The sequence below is a fragment of the Epargyreus clarus genome, unplaced genomic scaffold (assembly GCF_041222505.1).
Source record: "Epargyreus clarus isolate Ecla_fem2 unplaced genomic scaffold, WU_Ecla_fem_2.2 ptg000032l, whole genome shotgun sequence".
NCBI lineage: Eukaryota > Metazoa > Arthropoda > Insecta > Lepidoptera > Hesperiidae > Epargyreus > Epargyreus clarus.
Window position 1 is genome coordinate 2,267,577 of NW_027332237.1, and position 24,222 is coordinate 2,291,798.

General features: G+C 32.7%; 1 protein-coding gene across 2 annotated transcripts in view; it reads right to left on the reverse strand.

The window, feature by feature from the left end:
* Positions 1-24,222, reverse strand: part of LOC140755114 (uncharacterized) — a 42,031-nt gene continuing 17,809 nt past the window's right edge. The window contains exons 1-5 of one of the 2 annotated variants that reach the window (XM_073090313.1): positions 22,994-23,250; positions 13,148-13,241; positions 10,599-10,670; positions 2,567-2,729; positions 1-1,945 (exon numbers count right to left, since the gene is read on the reverse strand). In XM_073090313.1, the coding sequence (XP_072946414.1) occupies positions 926-1,945; positions 2,567-2,729; positions 10,599-10,670; positions 13,148-13,185 (1,293 nt within the window). In that variant the 5' untranslated portion in view covers positions 13,186-13,241; positions 22,994-23,250 and the 3' untranslated portion in view covers positions 1-925. Of the gene's footprint in view, positions 1,946-2,566; positions 2,730-10,598; positions 10,671-13,147; positions 13,242-22,993; positions 23,251-24,222 lie in introns of those variants that run through there. The other variant, XM_073090314.1, reaches the window with a different exon arrangement.

Here is a 24,222-nt window from a genome sequence, read left to right on the forward strand (position 1 = left end):
ATTGGATTTAAATACCCAATCTGATAAAAATACTTCAATAAAATAATGACGTCAATATTTCATTTACACATTTAAACTCATTAAGTTTTGTGACTAGAAATATAACTTAAGTAAGTCAAATTAAGTTACAATATACATTATTAGTACTAATTGTTCTTAGTCAATAATAACAATCACATCCTACACACATTGTTTGAGCAATAAAATACTGATAAAATAACAAGGAATTGTTCGTAACAATGTTTTAGGAAATAAATAACTAACTAACTTAAAAGTAACTTAACCTAACAACTAACTAAGTAAAAGTACCGTCACGGATTTTGAACGCTAATCTTGCATGGGCTTAAGAAAAAGTAACATATTTTAAGTAATTTTTAAGTAGTCCATGAACTTATTTTACTCAATGTTAAGTTGAAAACTTAAGTTTTGTCGCTCATAATAATCTATTAGCGATCCTACAAATTACAGGAATCCTACTTGAGGTTTTTCATTTGCTGTAACCTTCTGAGGACTAAATTTGAATGCCTCATAATTAGTATCTGCATTTAATTAACATTAGACCATAACTTTTAATACCGTTTTCGAGGCAAAATTAGAAATAGCGGTACAATGGATCAACGAATCGTACTCTTTTTATATCTACAAATAATAATCAAATCCTTTCGTTTGTGCCAATATCCATATTTTTTATTTTCATCACCAAACCGTGACGCTACTTTACAAAAAAGTCAACTCACTCGTCAAATGGTAACATTTTAAAGCATAAAGTAATACAAAACACGATCACAAAGTATACAGTATCTTATACTAACATAATGTTTCAGAAATAACATTGTTAACACTAAAAAAATAATTGATACGCACATCAATTCTTTCAATCGCATTCAATTTTTCCAAATTTGAAGTACCAGCCTCATTTTCTTTATCATAGTCTTTCCTCGGAACTCTTTCTGATTACCAATGGCTTCAATCTTCCTCGTAACTTCACTAATCGTTTACTGACCTTCGCGTTTGAAGCCGGATTCCTTAAATCCGGCATAGACTTGCTTTCGTGTACTGGTGTTTGTTCCGTCTTCGCCACACTCCCATAATACCGAGGCATGCTGAAGTCATTCTCCTGAAACATCATCGCCGACTTCTGTTTTATGCTTTGCAACGTGATCTCTCCTTTATATTCGGATAGTGAGGGACTATCTGCGAAGAATCGAGGCAAATTGTTGCTTTTAATAATAGGAGTGTCTGGTAACTGACTTAGTTTTAATTCATGATCAGCTAAAGATGGAACGCCTACTGTGGATTTGCTCTTCATTAGTGGTGGTTTCTCTGGAGCTAAATGAGCTGGTATGTTCAAGAATGACGCACTTCTATGCGGCACTCTTGCAAGAACTTTGTTTATTTTGTTCGGGTCTATATTCTTCAGACTTTCCACTCTGTTTAAAACGGGTCTTGATAACTTGCTTCCACTGTCGACTCTTTCTAGCGTTTTCGCGCTGTTACTTCTTAAAATTCCTTTGACGCTCTCAACTCTTGGCAGCGCTAAGCTTGAAGGTAGTGCTACAAGAGACACTGGGTCATATTCGTACACTGGGTTTGAAGTTGTCATCTTTGTTTGTTCTTTCAAAGTGATGGTACTAGGTTTAACAACGTCCTGTTTCTTTACAGCAACATTCATAGTTAATCCTTCTTCTGTATCCTGACTCTTACTGTCTTCCTCTTCTTCTTCGATTTTGAACATGTCGTGATTCGCCAAGAGCTCATCTTTAAACATGATTTCGAAGTCCGTGACCGGCGAATCGACTTCATCTTCAAAGTACACTTTCGTCCTATTTGGTTTGTCCGATAAGTAGTCCGGTTCTGATTTCGTCTCAAGCTCGTCTAGTAAATCGCCGTTACTTTTCGATTTCAATTCATGATCAGTTCTAAATATTAGAGATTTTGAAAATACCTGAAAATTGACAATATGTAAATTAATTCCACGTTACTAAAAGATCTCTACTTCTAGTAAATTAATATTATTCTTGTGACTTAAGATAACTAATAAAAGCTTAAAGTACTTCAAGATACTTGCAATAAAAACAGGTATAGAGTTTATGTGATCAGATAAATACGTAATCATAGATAATAACAGATTGTGATAACTGGAACTGAGAACGTTGTTTGATATAATGATATAATGGTTTAAGTGTCTGTCATTAGATAGTTATCTATCATGAAATCATATTGCAATATTTTCAATGAAACAAACATGATACCATCTCATTTGTGCAAAGTCTAAAAAATATCAGAACTAAAAATATTTCAGATAGCTATGTTAATGTGATATATTGAAGGTGGTTAGTAATATTTAGATATTACTAACTGAGGTCCTAGGATTAGTCCGATCTGGGGTTCTTTACAGATGTCCATAGGCGGCAGTAGCCATTTACCTGCATGCTTGTCTGCTAATCCTATATTATATACAAAAAATATGTATGAAATCTGATACAGCGTCTCTACTAACAATTGAAGTTGTGGTGTCTCTACCAAATATATCTTGTTCTACCTCGTTTTCTTCTTCTTCACCTACCTCATATAGTTTATCAGCATGCACTGGTAGTTCGTTGACCTCTCGGCCCATGACAGCTCGTGGAGCCAGATGGTTGTTGTTGATCGGCTGCGCGGTGACCACACTGTCGACACTGGCTCCCAGGTTCGTGTAGCCATTGGCGTAGGTGGTCTCTTCATCTAGCCTGGAAATATGAAAGTTTAAGTTAGTGAAGTCAACGACATCTTTATAATTAAAGTGATCATTATCATTGTCATTATGGAAGTAACTGGATGAGAAGATCCCAAGATTAGGTTCACTACCACACCTTAGGGGAGGCCCATGCCCATGCCCAGTAGTGGACGGAAAACGATTAATGATTGACATCACATGAGAATGAAGAAATGAGAATGTTAAGATAATTTTTTGCCAACAACCACATACTTATTTTTTTTTTATTTTTTGTATAAATACAAAAAGGAAAAATGTATGATTATGGTGAAATTTCAATTATAAGGCGAACTCGTACGACTTTTTTTTAAGTAAGTAAAAACTTTAAGTGCAAATAGAGTTTAGATCCGGTTTTAAATTCCCTTTTTTCGAACGCTTATGTATTCTGATTTAAGGGGTATGGCAAGACATTTTGCACACAAGCATTCCATCTTCATCAAAGAGTATAATCTATTTATGGCCAACCTCAGATAGGACTTCAATCATATCTGTAGCTGATTATAGATGTCTATTCGCGGCAGTAACCATCTTCAGGTGTACAACATGCATTTACATTTCAACCTGACCAGAAATCGAACTAAATAAATCCAATACTATTCTTAGACAATCGTGTCAAGATAATTATATTACAATGTATAGAAAACATATGTCACATGTCATATTTACAATGATTCCATACAATTGTCTTATGGCGACTAATTAGTTACGCTCAGGGTTGTCAATTCGCTAAATACGTTACGGGTAGGGTTGTCAATCATACTTCATAAATCTTAATAGGATAGTATACGATAGTAATAATAAATAATAAGTCAGAATAGTGCCTTTGTGATTCAGATGTCTAGTCTAGACATTACAAATGCTTCTAAGCGTTTAACGCTAACGGTCACGTTTGTCAATGTTGGGAATAGGCCACAGGAGAACGAGAAAATAAACTATGAAATATAATAAAATAAAATTCACTCCAAAAAGATACTTTTTATTATATCGAATCATTGACAGAATGACAAATTAGAAGAAGTAAAAATATATGTTTTTCAGCTGCCAGCTTTATCATATATAACCTACTTGAATATTATACATTATAAGAGGCTTGAGTTTTTGCTATATTCCAACAGCCTCCCTCAAAAATTCAAGTATAAAACAATTTATAAATACGTTCTTTGCAGAACACTTCTCTGTATACAAAGAAAACTTCAAACAAAACCTTATAGTCGTACTCTGCTTTAGCTAATGAGACTGCGACTGTGTCTACATTGTTTTCGTGTGTTTCACGAAATTATGCAGTTTTAATTACTTTGAACAAATAGTTTCTAATACTATGTTTGTGCGTCTCGTCGCGTTCTCAGTTTCTCAGTCAGAGTCCACATAAGCAATAATTAACTACTTATAATTACAGCTTTCATTGATTAGGTTTAACTATTTATATCTTTTATATAACATTAAAAGATGTATTAAATATTTACACATTTAAGACAAAAAATCTGGATGCGTAAGTACATTTACTTTTACATTTCTATACAATACTACTTTAATTTAACTCTACAATGTGCACCATGGCATAAGTTAGTATTTAATACTGAATAATTTATAAGGAAAGTGATTAGGATAAATTACACTTATAGAATATTTTTAACACATTTTGCACATTAGTAGACTGATTAAGTGATATTGTATTTGCTATTCTTTCAACATCTATATCAAGAAATTATGTTATTTATTTTGTATTTGTAATATAAATTATTTGCATTAAAATGTTTTTGCAAATTTATAATGCTTATTTTGTTGAAATTATTAAACCATATACATACGTGTGGGACTATACATATATCTTATTCTATACATATATATATTCTTATCCGTATTAATTTATCTTATATAGGTATATTTAAACATTTATCTACATGCATCTGCATGAGAATGTACCTTTAAGAGTTTTTAAACCCTATATTTAAGTATAACATGAAGACGTTCAAACCAAAGCCGAGATGTGTGCTTTAAGCCGTTAAAGCTTTTATTTAATTTACTTTATTATCTTTAGGCAACCTTCTTTATCTTTAGCAACCTTTACCTTCTGGTACTACCATATAAATATTCTCTGTATGAAAACCATTATAATATATTTTTCTAATTATATCAAATGAAATTTACAAAGCTAGTATTTTCGTCCATATGGTGTACATTTAAATCTATCTAAATGTAGTAAATCTGGCTATTGGTGCGAACGTTACATCTTAATCCTGTAAAATTTCTTACTGAAACTGAATTTCTTAGTGAAACTTCGAGCAACTAAACGAGCTTTGTTATTTTTTCTGATTTAAATACTAAGTTCATTATTATTTGTGGTAAATACCCACTTGCAACTAATAATGTTAACATATTTAGGTCTGTAAACAAAATATCAGATTTGATTGCTCCTTTGTGGCTTAATTTCACTTTGTACTGCTTTTCACCATTTAATAGGCACCTTAAAATACCTTTAAATTATTTAGGTAATTATTGCAAAGTACTTAATAAAGATCAGCTATCAGGATTGTGCATCCGTATATAATAATTCAGGGATTGATCAAGTATTTAATAGTTATTGTTGACGCATTATCATTTAAGGAATAATGTTGTTAGCTTTCAATTAGTTTCGCCGAATCAGAGTCAGGCTTTCTAAATTTTATATTGATATGTAATGCTCAATGTTTGTTGTCATTATTTTCAATATTTAATTCATCAACTACATGATCTGCTTAGCAGCTATGGACATTTCATTACTTTTAATATTTAATAATGTATATCCATTAAAATCTTTACCAACTAGGCTGGATCTAAAATATTTACACGCTTTTTATTAGCTTCACCTGTATGTTTGTATGTTTGTAACCGACTTCTTTGGGCGCGATTTTGACCCACTTTAAACGGCCAGATTTCGTTCAAACTTTGTAGATTTATTTCACAATTATACTATTTACTGTTCCTTAATTGATTCCTAGATTCATTTAGATTTTCTACTTTTTAGTTAATTTTATCATAAAAGCGTGTTTTTTAGTTTTTTGAACTATATTTATTTTATCTTTAATCTTGCTAACTGTGTTACGAACGTAGCAGTAGCACCAAAACATTTTCATATGATCGATTTTGTTTTTACCTTGCCACAATTTACATGGTGTTTTATTCATTTATTATCAGAGCTTTAGTGGGGAATATGTATATTTTTATAAATATAAGTAGGTATATGACTGTTGTAACAGCTTCACCCCAAAAGCTTTATTTAATTTCGCATTTACAACCATTTCGGTTAATATACGATTCATTTGCTCTGTTTCACCATTTTATTGTGTTTTATAAGGTAAATTTTAATGATACATAATTATCTTGCCAACAAAAATTCCTTAAGTTCATTATTTCAGAAATATATTCTCGATCATTATCATAATGTAAATGAATAATGTTACTATAGGATACATTTTCACTTTTAGACTTTTAAAATGATACTTATTTCCCATTTAAAATACATGTAACATAAAGACAATTTTTGTCATCAAAGGAAGTCGACGTTATCGAATCGCAAACATCACAGTGAATAATAAAAAAAAAAATGTTTATTTTTTTTTACCATTAGCTGGTCAGTCTTGACTTTCAGAAATTCAAGATCACAGATTACATATAAGTATTCAAGATTGTCACATGACGGTCAATAATAAAATCTTTAAAAATATTCAAATTTCATCAACCCATTTATTGTCCCACTGCTGGGCATGAGTCTCCTATCAGAATGAGAAGGTTTAGGTCATAATTCATCGCGTTAGCCAAGTGAGTATTGGTAGACTCACATACCTTTCAGATTTTTTATTATATAAATCTTTCAGGTGTAGAAGATTTCTTCACGATGTTTTCCTTTACCTTTTAAGCAAGTAATAATTAATTTCTAATACACACATAACTTTGAAAAAATTCAGAGGTGATTGCCTGGGATTTGAACCTCGGACCCTTCGTTAGACAGGTCGAGTTTCTTAACCATTAGGCTATCACTGCTATTCAAATTTAATTTCTGTTTATTCAAATGACCGTTTGTGCCATAACTAATACGATTTCTAACTTTGAATTAAGTTTATTTTATACTGTGAACTATCATTTTATGAAAAATAATGATACTATCATCCTTTATACTACATATTAGACATTTACTATTTTTATAAATATGCCCTTCATTTTTTAATAACCGGCACATACCTTTTATTATTCAATTCGATTTACTAAGAAGCTGCATAGGTACAGCTTAAGTTCCATAGAACTAAAGTTCCACAGAACTTTTGGTGAACAGTATAGAATTTTAAATTCTTTGTTTTTGACCTTTACCAAATCTTTAGCTCCTCCAATTTTAAACGTAGTCTGTCATTTGACACATATTAATCCTTTGTATTTTCAAAGTGATCAGAGTTTTCATATCTAAAAGAAAAACAAGTGTCAGGGTTAGAATTGGAACAAAAATCAAATAAATTTCATTTTTAAGACATAAAAGCGAAACTGTCCTTATTTTTATTTGCAGTGTCCAATGCATTTACAGTTATATAGCTACTACTGTCTCCATTTTGTTTCAATTAGGTACTTGATATAATGACAGTTAGCATCAGTAATAGCGACGGGTTCAGATCGCAAAAAATATAATTTTTACACCAACAGTTTCCATGATAAAAATTCATATTAGCTTGTGTATCTGCATGATGTAGTAAGTATTCTTGTAGTAGTTTACACATCTTTCTATATTAAAATTTATATTTTTACAAGCGTGTGATATTTGAAGTTCAGTTGTTTCAGGTCTCAATTTTACTTTGAATATTTTGAATGTATTCATTGAATCTAAAAGATGAGACATTGAATTATATGCATTCCGTCGATTCGTTTCATCCTTTGATCCATAATCCGTCGATCCATTTCATCCATTGATCCATTTAATCAAGTTTAGCACCAAGTTAGTGATCATATTACTCAATCATTAAAATAAGTTGTATCAGCGTTTGATATCTGGTCGCAATTCCAAAATTAAGTTGTTTCTTACGCAGTCAAAATAATTGTGTAGCCAAAAAAATTCTCCATTCGTAATTTTATTTAAGTCATCCATTATTGTTTTCGCCGTAGACGATATTGGTTTAGACACTTATATATTATTGTTTGCCATCGCCGTTTGCCATCAAACATTTTTCATGTGTCTTTTTCTTCCGCGACTCCATGTTTGAAATATTACATAAATTTTATACTTAGTAGATGACTATATTTTTCAATATTTTACGATAGCGTAGCCTGGGCCCATAACCTGTTGGGAATAGGCCACAGGAGAACGAGAAAATAAACTATGAAATATAATAAAATAAAATTCACTCCAAAAAGATACTTTTTATTATATCGAATCATTGACAGAATGACAAATTAGAAGAAGTAAAAATATATGTTTTTCAGCTGCCAGCTTTATCATATATAACCTACTTGAATATTATACATTATAAGAGGCTTGAGTTTTTGCTATATTCCAACAGTCAATAGTGTCAATCAATCGCATTTGTACATTTTTTATCAAAGATTTTTTCATAGATATAATAATATAGCACTAGTAGACGAACATGCAGTCTGGTATAGTCCACGTAAAACTGCTAGTCCGCTCTGAATATAGAAATGTATAGCGCCGCCATAGCAAATTGTAAAACTACACCTGCTCGCAACAACTTCAGGGCGGACTAGCAGTTTGGCGATAACTATAAGTGGCTACTGCCATGGACATCCGTAATCAACTCCAGATAGGATTAGAAATTCCTACTTGAGGCCATAGATGCGCCTAAGGATTAAGCTGGAGTGCCTCGGAAAAGTCTCCCTTACTACACCGTTCAAACCAGAACACAGCAGCGGTTAACACTGTTATAATGAGGAAGAAATAGGTGTAACAGTACTTCCAGTGTGAAAACACTAATAGTTCTACATTTAATTCCACTTGACAAAGGGATTAGTAATCTCAATACAATAAATCATTTAGATAATAAACTAATTATGGAATTAACGCTCTAAGCCCTTGATACACAGATTGACATGAAAATATATGGTTACTGTTATCTAGAGAAACTTGTTTGTGATAAGAGTAAGCCGCTTTAATTAGATAAACGTTATTCGTTTTTTAAATATCAATTACAGTTTAATTTTAATTCACAAATATTTACATTTTGTAAACAAAATTCTAAACATTTTAAAATTATACTTATTTATTGCAATTTTTTTGTCATTCTTATTATATATTTGTTTATCGAGTGTTGTGTCATTGTTATCTTTTTAATGGGATTTTATGTTATTGTTATATTTACTTGTATTTATTGGAATTGTTATGTTGTTTATGTTAAGTTAAATTGAGTGTTATTGTTAAGGCGTTTAAGTTAAGTTATTCAGCAGATTAATATTATTTGGTAGAATTTTGACAAATAAATTCCATTTGTTTTACTTAGTATTTTTTTTACTTCATTTTTTTTAAATTATATTTTTTTACTCTGTTATAATCTCTAAGCAATTTATTTTGCATTTCGGGTTAGTTATCGTTAACCCATTACCCCACTGCTGAACACGGGTCTCCTACCAGAATAAGAGTTACGTAGGCCACCACACCATGCTGGCTAAGTATTTACACTTAATTAACAGACCTTACACACCCCTGAGGACTTTCAAAGAACTCTCAGTCGTCAAAAATCGATTCGTCTGCGATTCAAACCTTGAACCGCTAAGAGGTCAAGTCACAAGCTTCCTTAGGATGTTTTACTTCATCGTTTAAGCAAGTGATAATTAATTTCAAAATCAAAGCTACGAGCGGAGCCCGACGGGGCAATGCGCTAAGAGGACTCCGGTTGCGTTCCTTTGGAGTCCTCTACGCAGCGCCGAGGACGGCCACCGGGGGGGTTTAGTGCGGTAGTTTTAGTGCGGTAAGAATCCCACATAACCCCGTGTCGCTCCCACGGCATGGGGTACCTTTTGAAGGTTTCCCCCTCGTAAAAAAAGGATTCGATCCTCAGACCCTCAATTAAGAGGCCAAGTTGCAAGCTGCTCTATAGTTAGAATTTATTACTAGATAAAGACGATAAAGTGATATTGCATCATGATTATGCAATATGTTAAACGAATGTTTGTCCAACGCTCCACACATAGGAAGCTCTAATCGACGCCGCACGATGTTTGCTTAACGATATATCGCCGATAAATACCTACTATCGATAATAATTGACACTCACGAATCTACCAACAAGTCGGTTAAAAATATCAACAATATTGTTACGATAGGATACGTTACTATTGGTATTTTAACCGATTTTCAAAAAGGGGATGTGGTTGAAATTGAAATCTCAACTAAGGGGTCCGAGGTTCGAATCGGAGAAACCTCTGATTTTTCCAAGTTATGTGCGTATTACAAATTAATTATCATATGCTATAAGGGTGAAGAAAACATCGTGAGAGAACCTATCTGAGAAATTAAAAAATATAACAGAAAAATAATTAATTTTCAATTTTGTAATTTTTGTTTATGATCATAACAATAAACATAAATTACAGAAAAAAAAACAAATAAAATAATAATAATAATAAAATTATCAAAAGTGTGCGAAGTCTGCCACTTCGCACTTGACCAGCGCGGTGGACTATGGCTTAATCCCTCTCATTCTGAGAGGAGACCCGTGCAGCAGTGGGATAAAGTTTCGACGATAATAATGGAGAATAATGTTGATGAAATACTATCACTATCACCATTCATTAATGATAAATATGATTGATAATGATACCAATGAATAAACACGAGATAAAAATAATTACGTTGGTAATATTGATGACTTACTTGTAAGTAGCGATTTTCTTGTCGAAGCAAAACCTCTCTTCGCAGCATGACCAGTACATTGCCTCTAGACAGCTGGAACATAGAAAGACTTGGTTAAGAACAAAATCGAAGGTGTTTGATCTCTTGATGGGTTTGCGCCTCTACCCCTAAGGACTAAGCTGGAATGCCTCACCACACTATTTACTAACTTAGTTGAGTCAATACTCTATCAAATGATAATAGTCTCGATGTAAATTATAAGTCATGAACAGATATATTGAAGGAAATTGAAGGTGACTTCAAATTATTAAATTGCTAAACAAGGATTCAATAAAACGTATTATTAAGTAAATATAAATAATAAGAGGTATAATATATTTATCACGAAGATCTAGAATTCTAGATGTTAAGAAGAAAATTGATAGTGGTTAAAACCTTTGAGGGTTACAGATGGCATCATCTTCACACATATTTCAGTTGTATAACTACAGTATAAGGTGCTGTATTTTATATATGCTTATTTGTTGCAAATTAGACCTTCGGGGTTGGGAAGGATATTTGACAAATCTCAAATAATCAAATCTTATTTGTTATGTATTATAGATATCTATTACTTGAAACAACTACGGAATTACTACATAATAATAAGATAAAACTAGTTCTTGAGCCAATTTACAACTTTTATTATTCCCGCGCAAAATACAACTCTAATGTCAAGAGCGTTCTTTTTCTTTTTTTATGCTAATGCCATAGATTAGTAAAGATTACTCACGCCTAACAAGAAAATGTGCCCAGTTTTGAGAAATAAAATAGTTGCGTAAAATAGTTTCGTCACGTCTCCGTGCTAAAATGTCCCTAAAATATTTGAAAGAATTATTTATTTATTACGTAAATTACGTAATTATTACGTAAATTAGTTATTTATTCGTAAATTTTCTCTAAAAATGATTTTATTTGTCAAGGATTCAAAAAAAGAACTTACTAAATAAGCCATTTGTGGCTTCATTCAATTTCAAGGCGGCGAAGTATCTTTACTAATCTATGGCTAATGCATAGAGTCGTGTAACACATGCAGCCAGTAACTATAAAAATGGGCACTTATTATTATAAAAATAACATCATGAAAATAGAACCAAATAATTAACTAAAATAATACTGTAATTAAATAATTTGAATATACTCCTTTACTTCTTTCATTTATCAAAAGGTAAGATTAAAGTTCTTATTTACAGACCTTATTTGTAACACCACTATCCATACATAATCTAATATTAGTTTCAATGTTACTTACTAGAAAGTTTAGGAGACGATGTTAAGACCTTACTAAAATTACATGATATCACACAATATTCTTTATTAACACACTTTTTTACGACATGTAACTCACTATAAATTTAAATTACACTTTGTCTTCAACACTATGAGAAATAGAAAAATATTTCACGTTTTTTTTCTACAAATTGTTCAATATTTAACACTTTAGATTTTTCTAAAATAATTCTAAGGTGTGTAACTGACAATGAACGTTTAACTGTTATTTTAAAATCGAAAATAGAACACAATTTCTCAATTCTAATAAAATTTGCCCCGAAATTTTCAATATTTTACCACATAACTTAAAAAAATATTGCGTAAATTTTAAACTCCTGTCTGTGAGGTTAGATAAGAATAAAATTACTTTTCACTACGTTCGGTTATCTTGAAGTTTGACTGAGTTATCATGATCGAACTTGGAAAATTTTGTGTAAATTTGACTTCAGACGAGATTAGAATCCTTCACACATCAGTTTAAAGTAAATTTGTCTGTAAAAGCACCTTGAAAAATATAATGAAAACATATTAAGTTAACCTATTTAAAACAGAGTTTCAAATTTGATCAACGACCAGGCAGACGTTTCTAATCGATAATATTTATTTGTTTTAATTATAGGTATTTTTAACCTTTTTTATTTACTTTATTGCAACAAAGTTTTATATATCTACATTACATTATTCATAAAAAAACATATTTACAATACCTATATTATAACTATATTTATGTAGGTATATACAAAAAAGGGGAATAAAAAAATATATTTTTGTATTTCTCTTTGTGTGTATTGAAGGCACACAAAGTAATGGGAAACAGTGGAATATATACCATGTTATTTAATCTGAAATTTCCCTTTAACCGATTTCGAAAAAGGAAAAGATTCTGTATTCAAGTATGCGCAGTTTTTAAATTTTCACACCGCACTCTAAAAATTTCGAGATTTTCGAGAAAGTTGCATAATTATGTTACTCCCAGAAAATTTAATTATCTGTGCGAATTTAGTGATTTTTAGTCTTAATATAATCGGAGTAAAATAGAGATAAAGGTAAGAATTTCGGTATTACAAATGTATCCATTGATATTTGAAATCAAAAACTTTCCTTATTTAAAAAACGTCCTAAATCGACCTCATACATTTAAGAGAAATAAAATTTCAGCTTAGGGATTTTTGAAGTCCTGTCATAAATTTCCCAGAAAAGCTTATTTTTGTAGCAATTCTGAATTTATCACTAACTAATAAATTAGTAATAATACTCACTACTGGCATGATTTGCAGAAAGACAGCAACATTTTCATGTTTTCGCATATCGCCGCCGGTAAAGCCAATGGATCACATCACTGCTTCTGTTGTTCTGTAAAATAAGAAATTTTCTTATGAATAACTTTTAGAAGACAGATCTAATTTTTTTTATATATTGTAAAAGAAGCAAGAGTGTCTATAAGCAGATTTAGGAAGACCGGACGCACTCCCCCCTCTCAAATAGGTGAAAAAACTTCGAATAGGAAGACCTTTTTTGTATTGTTTTGTATTTGTTAACAAATTTGACAAGTTTTATATAATTAATAATAATAATAATAATAAGCCTTTTATTTATCTTTAACCTAACCTAGATACATATAATAAAAGTTTAGTAATAAAAACGAGAAAAAAATAATTAAGTTAAAGCCCCTTTGCGGGTATAGGCCTCCTCCAGACGTCCCCATTTTCTTCTATCTTTCCCTTTCTCTATCCAGTCTGTGCCCGCTATTTTTATATATATATATATTTTTTTTTATATAATTGTTTCAGATAAAATTTACTTCGATATAGTGCCTGGGATTCAAACCTTAGATCCCAGATTGAGAAACTGAAATTCAAGCCATTAAATTATACTGAATTGACATAGAGCTACGGTTGCAGCTATTTTCAATTTGTAAATATTTATTTAGGTATGTATTTTCCTTAATAAATATTTACAAACTAAAAATAATTGCATAATTCATTCGCTTAAGGTAAGAAAATAAAACCATGTCGAAGAACAAAACAACAATAATTATAATTGGAATTACTTTAAGATATAGTACCAATAAATATTTACAAATTAAAAATAATTGCATAATTCATTCGCTACACGAAAGAATAAAACAGCATATCTAAGAACAAAACAACAATAATTCAAGTTGGAATTACTTTAAGCTACAGTACCTTAATAAATATTTACAAACTAAAAATAATTGCATAATTCATTCGCTTAAGGAAAGAAAATAAAACTATATCGAAGAACAAAACAATAATTATAATTGGAATTACTTTAAGATAAAAAAAAGCAGTGATAGCCTGGTGGTTAAGAAACTCGGCCTCTCGATCGAGGGGTCCGAAGTTCAAATCCCAGGCACGCACCTCTGATTTTCCAAATTATGTGCGTATTAGAAATTAATTATCACTTGCTTAAACGATGAAGGAAAACATCGCGAGGAAACCTGCATACCTGAAAGATTTATAAAAAAAAATCCCAAAGGTATGTGAAGTCTACCAATACGCACTTGTCCAGCGCGGTGGACTATGGCCTAATCCTTCTCATCATGAGAGAAGACTCGTGCCCAGCAGTGGGACATTAATGGGTTGATGATGACTTTAAGATATAGTACCAATAAATATTTACAAATTAAAAATAATTACATAATTCATTCGCTACACGAAAGAATAAGAAAGCGTCCGAGAACAATAGAACAATAATTACGATCGGAATTAAATTGTTGATACGGCGAGAGAGTGGTACAATGAACAATATGATTGAATGCGGACCCTATTGTTAAAAGTAGCAATGATTATTGATAATTGGGAATGATATTAAGCATTTTACCCATAGATTAGTAAAGATTACTCACTCCTAACAAGAAAGTGTACCCAGTTTTGAGAATTGAAATAGTTGCGTAAAAAAGTTTTGCCACGTCTCCGTGCTAAAATGTCCCTAAAATATTTGAAATAATTATTTATTTATTACGTAAATTACGCAGTATTATTTATTTATTAATAAATGTTCTCTAAAAATGTTTTTATTTGTCAAGAATTCAAAAACAGAACTTACTAAAATAAGCCGTTTGTGGCTTCATTCAATTTCAAGGCGGCGAAGTATCTTTACTAATCTATGATTTTACCATGATAAAAAAATATAAACAATTAATAAATTTGAACTACAAACACGTGTCAGCATTACTGTCCCACCGCTGAGCACAGGTCTCAGGGTGAGAAGTTTTGAGTTTATTTTTTTATTTTTTATACATATATAATATAGGAGTTGCAGACGAGCATGCAGTCCACCTGGTAAGTAGCTTCTGCAGCCTATCGATATCTGTAATCAACCTCAGATAGGATTAGAGTCCTGCCTGAGGCCACAGATGCGCCGCTACCTAGGACTATGCTGGAACGCCTCGGAAAAGTATGAGCCCTTCCCACAACCTACAAACTAGAACACAGCAGCGCTTAACACTGCTGTTATAAGGCAAAATAGGTGTGACGGTGGTGCCGCCGGAGTCGAACCACGCAGGGTTCTACCACCTTTGGTCCATAGGCAGCAGTGACCAATTATGTACCATTGGTATCTAAAGGCGACTAGATATACGGTAAAGTTAATCAGTTATTTATTCCCATTGTATAAAAACTCACTCACGAACTAAGTCAAGGCAGAGTCGTATAATATAAAATAATTTTATAACAAGCGTAACGATTTCAAGCGATAAATATATAACAATTGTATTGTATGCTAATACTGGCTTAGTAACCTACATAGAATATCTCAATCGAAAAGGGCAAGAAACAGTCACAATTACTGTCTACAGCTGAAAGAAACAAGGTTAGATCTTATAGATTAACTAATCTATAAGATCTAACCTATATCTAACTATTAATCTTATTGATGTGAAACATCTATAGCCGCACGTAAAACCCATTTCTGGCGTGGCGACGCATGCCGTGGCGACGTCGCCACGCTATACGATGGTATATATATACAGTCTATATGCAGTAGTGTGTACGGTGTCGCGCGTCGCCATGCGCAAAAATCGTAATATTTTATTTTATCGTTATGACTTATTTAGTTCCTATCACAATATGTTCTTTTCTGCATATTACTTTTACAAAATAATGTCGCTGTTTCACATCTGCCAGGCGTCCCGTGACGGCTCACATTGTTTTTATTAAGTTAATAATTTAATTAAATTCACGTTTCTGTCTATGATAGAGATAACTCGAGATCTTCTTTATATATATTTCTTATGTGCGTGTGTATGTCACTGAACGACTAAGCGACAGGACTGATTTTGATGAAATTTGTTGTGTTCAAGGGGACTTGAGAATGGTTTAGATTCACAATTTAGTCCAGTCTTATATATCAAATTCTCGTGTCACTATGTTAGTTACCGTACTCCTCCGAAACGGCTTTACAGATTTTCACCAAATTTTATATGCATGTTCAGTAGGTCTGAGAATAGGCTACTATATATTTGTCATACCCCTAAGTTATAAGGGTTGTTCACCCTTAACATTTTTTTATTTATATGGCAACGCAACGTTTGCCGGGTCAGCTGATTGATGGTCAGCGAGGGTGAGGGTCAGTGGTTCGATGCTGGAGGCACTACCGTCACACCTATTTCTGCCTAATAACAACAGTGTTAAGCGCTGCTATGTTCTGGTTTGAATTGTGGTAAGGGAGACATACTTATCCGAGGCGTTCCACCTTAGTCCTCAGAGGTAGAAACGCGTATGTACCTAACAGAACTCAGATAATCCTCGTCTAATTTCTTGAGGTTGATTACGGTTGTCCATAGCTTACTGCATGCTCGAATATGTCTTCAAAATCTTGAATTTATAATATTAAATATGGGTATTTGGCCACCCGTGTGGCGAAGCGGTCACCATACCGGTCTGACGCGCAGAGCGTCCCAGGTTCGATCCTCGGAGACAAATATCTAATTGATGAATTTCGATTTCTGTTTCTGGGTCTGGGTGTTTGTGTATTTTCCTATGTGTGTGTCCAAGATACCCACGACTTTTATTTATTTTAAATGTAGCAACAGGTAATGTAATTAGTATGACGATTATGATTTTGAACGTTATAATTTTTATATAGACGCAATACGTTTTAAAATATGTGACTTACAATTAGTCAGCATTATAAATCATAATTGTAGATTAAATCATAAATGTCATTTCTTTAGTCACTGTGTCACTTGTTATTTACATGTCACATTACCTTTTAAATCAATAAAAGGTAACATTAAAATTATTTTTAAATATGTGTTATATTTCTTTCGGCACTTCTTCTCCATAACGTAAAATGTGTTATAGAGTTTATTTCGCCAAGTCTTCTTCACACCTTTCGAAGAACCTTTCGTAGGGATGATAGATTGACGTTCAAAAAGAATTCAGTGAAGAAACTACTTTGAATAAAATATTTTTATTTGCATTTTGAAGAATACCTTTAAAATTTGTTCTCACGATTGTAGGAATTTCCTTGGTTTATATTTTTATCGTAAATCTATTATAGTGGTTTTTCCTATCCGAGCTACGATTTAACATGGCGCCCATGGCAGGAAAAAATCTAGTGTGCTGTTATAATTACTATTATCTTAATCGCGAGTTAATCATTCCATCTAACAGGTATCGCCACTGTAGAATCTGTTAGATAAATTAAAGATGTTAGGTATATCTCTATATATTGTAGACATCTGTAACAGCAGTGTTAGGAGGTGCTATGGTCTGACTTCAGCTTTGACCTTCGCAACATTACTGTATACGATCTTTAGTGCAACTTTAATAGTATAGCAGACAATTTACTAGCAGATGGAGTTCTTTGTTTGGTTTTTAGTTTTTTAACGATATTTTTATGAAAATTATAATTTAAATACAACGCCGAAAACTGACAACATTCAATCGCATTGTTATTCCCGTTAATTCTGATGAGAAGAATGAGCAAAATTATTAAAATCGGTTTTTGATAAATGTTAAAAATTGTGAATTAATCTGATCGCTCTCGCCCACGGCTACATAGCTGTGTTAGTATGCCCTTACGTTGCTACGGAATATATGCTTGTAGTTGTGCGCAACAACTTCAGAGTGGACTTGCAGTTTGGCGTGGACTATACCTACATATACAGGTCAAGCTTACAAAAGCGTGTTACAGCACTTTTAATTATTAAATACATATATACCTTATATTTATTAATATACTTATATCTGTCATAGTTGCAGACAACATCTTAAGACCCGTAGCACTACCATGAGTTGGCATAGAAACGCCACTATAGAAATTGTAAATAGAAAACTATTGTCATTTTGCTAGTGAATAACATAACTACTATCGTTACGGTATTTCTTGACAACGTCTGTCAAATTAATGACTCATGGGACCGAATTTGTATGGCAATAGATCATAATGACATTCGCTAGCGATTTGATTTCGATAGGTTTTTTACGTTACGAGTGGCTCACACTACGGAATTTAGTTCTACGAGTAACCACCAGAGGCGCTGTACAATTTTTCATACATTTATTTTACGCAGTCGCTAGCGAGTAATACTTTTGTAAACTCATGGTAGTGCTACTGATCGAATGATTGACGTGTTTACACCTGGCTCTGAACTTGATAGCACTATCTTATCACTTTGTTCTAAGGTTACTCATATCGATATTATTCATTGTCATCTTGTAACATTTCCTTTTATGTTTTTTTTTTATAATATAGGTAGCAGACGAGCATGCAGACCACCTGATGGTAAGTGGCTACTGCCGCCCATGGACACCTGTAATCAACCCCAGATAGGATGAGATATTCCTACCTGAGGTTGGCCACAGATGCGCCGCTACCCCTGAGAAAAGTATGTCTCCACCACACCCTTCAAAACGGAACACAGCAGCGCCTAACACAGCTGTTATTAGGTAGAAATTGATGTGGCGGTGGTGCCGCCGGAGTCGAACCACAAAAGGTTCTACCATCTTCGAACACCTTATGTTTGAAAGTTTCATCAATTCTTGGTAAAAGCAGAATTAAATTTACCATAAGTTCGATTTGCCATTTCAAATTCAAATTCAAATCTCATTTATTCAAAGTTGATTCATATAGAATACTTTTTGAAAATCAACAAACTACCACAGCTTCGGAAGTGTGCATATTCAGTAGGTCTGATCGGCTACTATCTATTTTTCATACCCCTAAATGGGTTGTTCACCCCTAACATTTTTTTTATTTATATGGCAACACAACGTTTGCCGGGTCAGCTCATGGGGATATAAGAACCGTTATTTTTGACTTTATCTATTGAAACCTAATAGGTACACACATAGATTAGTAAAGAAACTTCGCCGCCTAGAAATTGAATGAAGCCACAAACGGCTTATTAGTAAGTTCTTTTTTTGAATTCTTCACAAATAAAAACATTTTTAGAAAAAAATTACGAATAAATAACTAATACTGCGTAATTTACATAATAAATAAATAATTATTTCAAATATTTTAGGGACATTTTAGCACGGAGACGTGGCAAAACTTTTTTACGCAACTATTTCAATTCTCAAAACTGGGTACATTTTCTTGTTAGGAGTGAGTAATCTTTACTAATCTATGGGTACACAGTTCAAATTTTGACAATGCATTTATTACTATGGCTGTAATATACATATACTCAAAATAAAGAAATAAACGAAATTTTGGTGGTACGACTCGCACCTGGCCAATTGGATATTTGGTAGGGAAAATATTGTGTGGATTGAGTATTAATAATGTAGATAAGGTATCGTAGTTCGAATATTTCAATACGGATGTGTTATAACAAAGGGATTATTCATTAACTACCTACATATCTTGAACACTCATCGAAAAGACCACTGACCAGCCTTGACATTTGACAGTGCCTTCGTACATTCTACCTGAGGTCCAAAAATTTTGGGGCTTTTAACATCATTTCATTTTATGTTAAATTTTTTGTCATTTTATTTTGAATTTTAAGAGACTTGTATATTTATTTTAGTAATTTATCGAATACTAGTACAGATTAGTATAGTAATTCGTACAGTAGTATAATACAATATAGTATACAAAATAAAATCCGCGGCAATAAAATGTATAGTCCCCGCCAAACTGCTAGTCCGCTCTGAAGTTGATGCGAACAGGTGTAGTCATACAATTTGCTATGGCGACGCGATTCATCTCTATATTCAGACCGGACTAGCAGTTTTACGCGGACTATATATATAATTTTTAATAAAATACTATATATTATAAAACCTCTCTGCTAAAAATAATGAATTAAACAGAAAAGAGCTTATGTCACTCCCACAATTTAGACGAATCCAACGACACCTCATACGTTATAATCTATCGGGTAAAAACAGGAAAATTAAGAATATTTACCTTAAACTTATTTGTTACGCAATTTAATTATTTAATTCAAATAATAATTATTATTTTTGTAACAGGTCCCACGATGTAAAACATAAATACTGATCTATTAAAAAGAACCAGGTTTGACACCCGTTCTACGAAAAATACAAATAAATTGAGATTTTTATTGTGGAACACCCAGTGTTTATATAATCTATGTATGAATGGCATCTACGACAAGGAACGTAATATTGTATGAGTATAAATGCATTATTAATGTTATCGTCGTTAATAAGAAGCTTGGATATTAACGACATCACATTTTTATAACGTTACATTAAAGTAATAAGTGACTCATTTGATACTACAGTTTAAAAACAGATGCGGGTAGGTGAAATGGGGACGACACCTTGGCGGCGCTCGAATTAACAGAGAGCGACATTCTGGTCGGAGATTTCAGCAAGAGCAGTCGAATAACGGAGATACTTGTGTAGTTATAATACTTCTAATCACTAGTGTGAACTTACTTACGTATAATTGTTGTATCGTTACTCTGTACCGTTTATGTGACTATATTATTACATGACTTCAAGACCTTCAAGATGACTTTGATTTCATGTATTTCTTCTTAATGTACTATTGTAAACAATGACGCATTTACATTTCATGGAAGAACTTAATCTCAGGATTGTGTTGGAACGCCCCACATGACACATAGAAAGGTCTTATTCCCTTCGAATAAAGCAAATAATATTTATCAGATCAACTGCAAACTCATTTGCTAAATCTAGGAATGTATATTATAAAAGAAAACTTTTTATTTCTTTTCTATTTTTGAATAAAATATCGAACGAACAAAATAAATAATTGATAAACTTATTTATTACGTTGTCCAATTTAAATGACATTTGAAATAGGAATGATTGTTTAATATTATAATAAAAGACGAATAAGGATAACAATAGCGAATAGTTATTTAATCATGCTATAAATAAATTAATTTAAGTCTATAATCACACCAAAAATGGTTTTTGGTAACATTGTTATATAGTTTTTCCTTAAAATAAAGCAAATTAAGTAAGCATAGAAACGTAAACATGCTAAATAAATGAAATATAAATATTCATTTATTTCCTGTTAACATGATAAATATATCAATTAGAAATATTACAAATAAAATTTATTTAAATGTAAATTTATTTCTGACAAATAACCGCGTAGTGTTAACCGCTAATATATTTTTCTTTGAAGCGCGTGGTAAGAGAAGAGACATGTAGATAGTGGTGAGATACGAGGCGTTACAACTTAGTCCTCAGTAGTAGCACTGTGGTCAACTTCGGGTAGAAGTGCAATCCCATCTGGGATTAATAGATGGCTCAATTGGACGTAGTTATGCAAAATAGATCCAACCACAAAAACTACCTTTTGAGGAAATAGGTCTTTTAGTTAAGTAAAATTGCTTAATTTATGGTTGGTATCACTGATAAATGTATATTTAAAAAGAAAAAATGTACCATGCAGCTTGAATATTTTTTGCATGTACGAAAGTTGATGTGGAGATGTTATTTGTGATAGTAACTAAAATAACCTGATATAGTTAACCCAAACTGAACAAGATGGCGTTACAGGTAACGTAGGGGCGTTGATTTCTTGTATTTGGACCCCCTTTTATATTCATCTTTATTTATTTTTAGTACTTGTTGTTATACGTGCCCACGATATATATACATTAGTAAAAAAATCAAGTATCTGTCTATTACGGTTTAAGCGGTAGAGCCCTGTGACAGACGGACAGACGGACAGACAGCGGAGTCTTAGTAATAGGGTTCCGTTTTTACCCGTTGGGTACGGAACCCTAAAAACGTTTTTTATGGGTTGAATCCATTTTGCATAACTACGTCCAATTAATGATTAAAGTAATAGCTATGCCACTTAATATCAGATGTATTGAATGCTCGATTACTACCTCTATAATATGATACAAAAATAAATCGGATAAGATAAATGTAAACTAATTTCAATTTGAATTAAATTGCCATTAAATAGACAGTTATAGAAATGTTTGTGCTCAGAATATAACGGTATTTGGCAAGATCTATTTCTTCTAGTAAAATAATAGTTAAAACTATTATGTTCCAGTTCAGAGGATGCAAGGCAGATTGCATGCAGTCCATATGACGATAAACGCCTATGAGTATGTTTATCATAATTGAAGGTGGTAGAACTCTTTGTGGTTCGACTCCGGCGGCACCACCGCCACACCTATTTCTACCTAATAACAGTAGTGTTAGGCGCTGCTGTGTTCCGGTTTGAAGGTTGTGGTAAGGGAGAAATACTCTTCCGAGGCGTTCCAGCTTAGTCCCCAGAGATAGCGGCGCATCTGTGGCCGAACTTAGGTAGGATTCTAATCCTATCTGGGGTTGATTACAGATATCTATGGACGGCAGTAGCCACATACCATCAGGTGGGTGGTATGCATGTCTGCTATATTATAAAAAATGACCAATGAGATAGTTCTAATACATGAGATGCAATAATGCTTCCCAGCGGATAAAACTGAAAAATCCTTTTGGTGAATATATTAGAATGAAACGACTTCATCTATAACATAGAAAAAGCTATGGCGGTGGTATCGTTACAGGCAATCCACAAGTAGTTGTACCATCAACAACATAATTTCTTAGTTAACTACAAATAATTTTATCATTTCTATGGGATAAAAACGGTACAAAATAACTCATACATACCAATAACTTTGATCATCGTATCATATTTAAATTAACACTATTACACTGCATTCACATAAGGAAAACACTTCACACTTTAACACTTCAATTGCTACAAATCACACAAGAACAAAACAACAATCAACCCTGTGAATACGCCTTTAAAATTAGAATAAACGAAATTCGGTGAACAAATTCGGAATTATTTATTCTTCGCAATATTATTGTTTGAACACAGTCGACGTATACAACGGTGTACGGTCGTAGTGAAACTGTTGTGGACGTGAGTCGACTGTAGTATCCAGTGATTCATTGAGGAGGCCCGTGTGGTCCAAGTGATAGGATCGCGGGTAGATATTGCATTACTTTATGCAATAAAATGGATACATTTTTGAAGTGAAAACTTCTTTCGAGGTGTTGTGCACTTTTTATGATGTGTAAAAAATTATTATATTTTATTGTTCAGGTTAAGTTTTGGAAGTTTCCACTTCTGTCGGTACTCCCGGCGTTAGTTAAGCTAGCTGTTAATTCTTCATTTCATAGAGACCTACACTAAAGCCAATTCAATCTGGTATTAGAGTTATTCGTCGCCAACCCGTTACTGTCTTACTATTCGGATCTCCTCTCATTTCTTTTTGTAATATAGGAGTAGCAGACGAACATGCAGTCCACCTGAAGGTTAATAGCTACTGCCGTCCAGGGGCATCTAATGGGTATGAAATGCATCGGAAAAGTATGTGTTCCGTATCCTTCAAACCAGAAATAACAGCGCTTGATACTGCTGATATCAGGCGGAAATTGTTGTGGAGGTGGTGTCGCCGGAGTCGAACTACAGATGGTTCTACCGACTTTAAAATCAGAAGACTAGTTCGCTATAATTTAAATCAACCCATATCAGATAGATTGATACAGTCCATATAAAACTGCTAGTCCGCTCTGACTAGTTCAGAGCGGACTAGCAGTTTGGCAAGGACAAACTCGCACCCAACTCTCCAGTTGAAAATGAACCGTGCCCAGCAGTGAGGCCATTTAAGTTTAATACCATATTTTTTCTATAAATTGTGCTACATTTAAACGGAAAATAAAAAAAATATGTCCGGACTAAGTTATTATCATGTACCAATTTTATTAGACGCACATTATAACAATGGTAATTTATTCTCGAGCTTATTTCGTGCATGACTAAATTACTCGGTCGAATATAATGTAAGGTCGACATAAATAATAAATCTCACATTTATTTATTGACA